Source organism: Hyalella azteca, unplaced genomic scaffold (genome assembly GCF_000764305.2).
Source record: "Hyalella azteca isolate HAZT.00-mixed unplaced genomic scaffold, Hazt_2.0.2 contig5737, whole genome shotgun sequence".
NCBI lineage: Eukaryota > Metazoa > Arthropoda > Malacostraca > Amphipoda > Hyalellidae > Hyalella > Hyalella azteca.
Genome location: NW_025935919.1, coordinates 102,963 through 108,753, shown reverse-complemented (window position 1 = coordinate 108,753; position 5,791 = coordinate 102,963). Strand labels below are relative to the sequence as shown.

At 40.8% G+C, this 5,791-nt stretch overlaps 1 protein-coding gene across 1 annotated transcript in view; it reads right to left on the bottom strand.

Moving 5' to 3' along the window:
* Nucleotides 1-2,208: 2,208 nt before the first annotated feature.
* The window catches only part of LOC108681711 (mitogen-activated protein kinase 15), a gene marked incomplete in the record, with an annotated part of 16,609 nt that continues 13,026 nt past the window's right edge, over nt 2,209-5,791 (bottom strand). Inside the window, 3 exon segments of the mRNA XM_047880622.1 lie at nt 2,209-3,228; nt 4,476-4,611; nt 5,053-5,381. Of these exon segments, the coding sequence (XP_047736578.1) occupies nt 2,524-3,228; nt 4,476-4,611; nt 5,053-5,381 (1,170 nt within the window).

Genomic DNA, 5,791 nt, shown 5'->3' with positions numbered 1-5,791 from the left:
TCTTCTTCAACAATTGAAGAACATTTTTTCAGCACCATGGGATCTTTTTGCTTTTGCATACATCGTGAATTCAGAAAAAATAATGTTGAAAAAATTGATTCAATATCTACTTATATTGTGAGCTTCATACATATATACATATTCATTCATTTCACTATCGTGCTTCAAGAGTTGCTAATGTCCACAAAATAATTCATTATTAACAGACTCAAAATAACATACTTTGATCGCCGGAACTTTTAGCTCGTCTTCAACCCTGGTTTTGACCCCCAAGGGGTTAAACGCAACCCTCGAGCGGTTCAACATACATGCATTGCAATTTTATTGATTTATTTTATATTCTTCTTCATTTATTATTATTATTTTTATTACCTATTCTATCTATTGTCTTCGGGTAGCCGATAAATGAAATAGGTAATAAAAACATGCAAATAACATGCTACGTTAGTTCCTATATCTACTACTTGAGTTTGTTCCTATATATCCTACTTGATATCTGTAGTCACATCTCACGTAGGAATACTTATCCACGTACCTGCTGCAAGTAGCAAAGTCCTGTAAGAATTACCTGCTTCATGTACTTCAATAAACGAGTTATAATTGTAATATCCTAGACATCTTATTTTACATACTCGCATTATAAGAATAAATAAGATCGCTCGTTACTTACCGGTGCAACTACGAATAGTGTAAACCGTCAATCACTTACATTTGTTCCATGTACATGTTACTGTGCTTAAAAGTTACATGTACATGTTACTGTGCCCAAAAGTTACATGTACATGTTACTGTGCCCAAAAGTTACATGTACATGTTACTGTGCCCAAAAGTTACATGTACATGTTACTGTGCCTAAAAGTTACATGTACATGTTACTGTGCCCAAAAGTTACATATACATGTTACTGTGCTTAAAAGTTACATGTACATGTTACTGTGCTTAATAGTTACATGTACATGTAACTTTTGTAACATGTAAAAGTTACCTGTACATGTTATTGTGCTTAAAAGTTACATGTGCATGTAACTTTTGTAGCATGTAAAGTTAGATGTACATGTTACTTTTGTAACATTTAAAAGTTACATGCACATGTTACTTTTGTAGCATATAAAAGTTACATGCACATGTTACTTTTGTAACATTTAAAAGTTACATGCACATGTTACTTTTGTAACATTTAAAAGTTACATGCACATGTTACTTTTGTAACATTTAAAAGTTACATGNCAAAGTGCAACTGAAATGAAGTGAAACTGAAGCGAAGTGCAACTGAAATGAAGTGAAACTGAAGCAAAGTGCAACTGAAATGAAGTTAAACTGAAGCGAAGTGCACCTGAAATGAAGTGAAACTGAAGCGAAGTGCAACTGAAGCGAAGTGCAACTGAAATGAAGTGAAACTGAAGCGAAGTGCAACTGAAATGAAGTGCAAGTCACATGAAGAGAAACTCAAAGGAAATAAAATTTAAATGAATTACAAAATTAAATAATTATCAATTCTGATAATTATATCAATTATTATTATCAATTATAATTATAATTAATGATAGATGACTTCTATCAAGTCATCTATAAATATAACTGCATACTTTCGCAGCAAATTGATCTTTTAAAAAGAATATGGTAATATTAACAGGGATTGATCACCTAAACAGGAATTTATACCTTAAAACAAATGGATCCTTTAAACGAAAATTGGTCCTTGGAACTGGAATTTGCAACACAACAGGGATTTATATCATCAAAAAAATAGATCTTTAAGAAATAAATCAATTCATATAGTAACATAAATTGATGATCAATGCGGTATTTATCACATAAAAAGGAATAGTTTCCAAAAAATGTATTAATACCTAACACAGTAATCGATCCTTCACACAGTAGTTGATCCTTTATACGAAAACTAATCCTTTAAACAGGAATTAATCTAAATCACGAATCGATATCCTACAAACTAAGACGTCCTTTTAAAGCGTATTGATCCTTTAAACACACAGTTGAACACAAAAAAGTGTGTTTGAACACAAAAGAAACAAATAATGGAAAAAAGTGATCACCGCAAGAGGAATGAATCCTTAAAACTGGAATAGATCCTTGAAAGAGATTTTGGTTGCTTAAATAGGAGTATAGCACATAAAAATAATTGTTTTCTAAAAATGCATTTATCCTTCACACCGGAATTGATCACTTACACCGGAATTGGTTATTTACACCGGAATTGATCATTTACACCGGAGTTGATCCTTTACACCGGAGTTGATCCTTTACACCGGAATTGATCCTTTACACCGGAATTGATCATTTAAACCGGAATTGATCCTTTACACCGGAATTGATCCTTTACACCAGAATTGATCCTTTACACCGGAATTGATCCTTTACACCGCAATTGATTTTACACCGCAATTGATCCTTTACACCGGAATTGATCCTTCACACCGGAATTGATCCTTCACACCGGAATTGATCCTTTACACCGGAATTGATCCTTTACACCGGAATTAGTCGTTGTGCTACCGTATTATGTCAGTTAGAGTAGCCCTCTCTGGTAGAGCCCGCGGTAGATGATGTTACAGTAGATTGCAGCGGTAGAGAAGTAGAGGCTGAGGGTAGAGCGGCGAGGGTAGAGGGAACAAGCACCGTTTTGTTGAGGGCAGAATTGGGGTCATTGAGAACGTTGCTGCGATTAGGGTTGTTTTCGTCGTTGTCGGTGACTGCAGCTGACACCTGGGCACTAGAGCCCACACTAGGATTGGTCCTAGAGTCACCACTAGGATCGGCCCTAGAGTCTCCACTAGGATCGGCCCTAGAGTCCCCACTAGGATGGGCCCTAGAGTCCCCACTAGGATGGACCCCGGAATTCCCACTAGGATGAGTCCTGTAGTCCGGAGAATTGATCGCAGGTTCATCATCACATATCATGGACGAGACGCCAGATGCGCTCGTCATCGAGGTGGGCGTGATGGATGACGAGGTTGATTGAGTGGGCAATGCGGTTGATTGGACAGACATTTGGGTTGATTGGGTGGACGATGCTATTACTGGGACGGATGAATCGGTTGATGGGATTGGTAATTGGGTTGGAGGAATGGATGGTGACGTTGGGGGAATAGACGAAGAGGTGGATGAGTGACCAGGGACCGCTAGATCTTGGGAGACCTCGTTGAAGTAAGAGTGACGGAGTGACTGACGTGCGGACGCTCGGCTGTCTGGGACGAACGTCAGCATGCGCTGTGGGGGGCAAAAGGGACGGGGACGTTAAACAAAGATAGGGGACGTTCAACAAAATATAGAAAACCAAAGATGAAGACGTCAATAGAAAATAAATATATAGACGTTAACCAAAGATGAAGCCGTCAAACAAAAAATAAATCTGTAGACGTTAACCAATGACGAAGACGTCAACGGAAAATAAATATATAACTTTACCCAAAGATGAAGACGTCAAACGAAAAATAAATAGATGAAGACGTCTACAGGAATCAGGACTAATAAGGCAAATAATATACTGGCGCCGATACCCTAAAAAAATTAGAGTGCGAGCCCGACCATACAACAGGTGCCGCCCAAGATTTATTGGGGATAACGAAAATCAGCCGCTCATGTCAGCTTCGGATAGGCTCGAAGTGTAACCTCTGAGCAGCCATGCAAACTCGGCATGCTCGGCCACGGCCAATCTTGCCATACTCTCAGGACACTCTAACGTCGGAAAGGAGATTCTGACCAGGAGCTGATTTCGATCGGCTGGCCTAGCAGACTCTAAGCAGAGTGTAGCGAATTCTGAGCAAATTAAGCTAAATGTTACTTGATTTTAGTCACCGTGATAAAGCGCGTTATTTGCTTGCGCTCTTAATAAGGGCCGTTATTTCGTTTATTCCTGTAGTAATCAAGCCCAGCGTTTGCGAAAAGAAATCTTTCAAAAGCCAGGCATGTACAGTCAGAGCCTCACAAGTTACAAGTAGTGACCAAGTACAAGTAGTAGTGCATGTGCATTTAGTGCCAAAAAGACGTCATGTTGCAGTGACAAAGACGTCATGTTGCAGCTACAAAGACATTAAATTGCAGCTACAAAGACGTCATGTTGCAGCTACAAACACATCGTGTTGCAGCTACTAAGACGTCATGTTGCAGCTACAAAAACGTCATGTTGCAGCTACAAACACATCGTGTTGCAGCTACTAAGACGTCATGTTGCAGCTACTAAGACGTCATGTTGCAGCTACAAATACGTCATGTTGCAGCTACAAAGACGTCATGTTACAGCTACAAACACATCATGTTGCAGCAACATAGACGTAATGTTACAGCAACAAAAACGTCACGTTACGACGTAGATTATGCCGTAGGTTGCAACGTAGATTATGACGTAGGTTGCAACATAGATTATGACGTAGGTTACGACGTAGATTGCAACGTAGATTACAACGTATATTATGACGTATATTACGACGTAGACTACGACGTAGACTACGACGTACCTGCATGAGGTCAGCGGCGTCAGACGTAAGCTCAGGGACGACGTCAGGCAGCGGCTTGGGACGGTTGCCCCGGAAGCTGCTGATGCACAGGGACACATCGCTGGGCCAGTCCCGCTCACTGGGCGTCCCGATCACCCTAGTGGCACGGGGACGGGTCCAGCGTTACCGGGATGTGTTACACAAATAGGGACGGGGACGAGTCCATCGTTACCGGGATGTGTTACACAAATAGGGACGGGGACGGGTCCATCGTTACCGGGATGTTTTAAACTATTACTAATCTTTCTTGTATTTTGTACCAATTAATTTTTTATTAATGAATTCTGCAACTAATCCTCATTTCAATTAATGTATTGAGAAACTTTGAATTTGAATTGTTCCACTACTGGTGTCAGCATGACTGGCACTTTGACAGCTGATATACTACTCGTGTATATAAAGTATACAACTCACTCAAAGATACGCTGCAGCTGGTGCCACTCACTCAAAGATACGCTGCAGCTGGTGCCACTCACTCAAAGATACGCTGCAGCTGGTGCCACTCACTCAAAGATACGCTGCAGTTGGCGCCACTCACTCAAAGATACGCTGCAGTTGGTCCCCTTCAGTATGGCCCTCAAAGAGCGGTCTCTTCCTGAAGAGCTCAGCGAAGATGCAAGCGCACGACCAAATGTCCACGGGCGTCGCGTAAGAGTTGCTAAGTAGTACCTCGGGCGCGCGGTACCATAAGGTTACTACCATCGTGGTTAGTTTCATGTTGTAGTCGTAGATGCGGGCAAGACCGAAGTCCGCGATCTTGACTTTATCGTTACGATCCACGAGGATATTCTGTGGCTTTAGGTCCCGGTGAATAATGCGGTTACTGTGCAGGAAATCCACGCCGCTTAGGATTTGGTGCATCAGGAGCTGGGGAAGGGAAATGTATGCGTTATGATTATTTATTTTTCTAGGTTATTTTAATAAATAAATGTGCTTGAATTGACATGATATTGGTATTCAAAAGCAGTGTGGAAATTGATATTTGATTACCCAAAAGGTATTAAATACCCTAATTAACAGTTCTACATTAGGGTGATTGACTTACCCTGATACCCTGGGGGTGAAACTCTCCCTGGTTTAAATCTTTCCACACTTTGATACCCTGGGGTTCAATTCACCCTGACACCCATGGGGGTTGAACTCACCCTGACACCCATGGTGGTTCAACTCACCCTGACCCCTGACACCCATGGGGGTTGAACCTGTCTCTTATACACATCTAGATGTGTATAAGAGACAGACTTGCAGCTACTAAGACGTCATGTTGCAGCTACAAA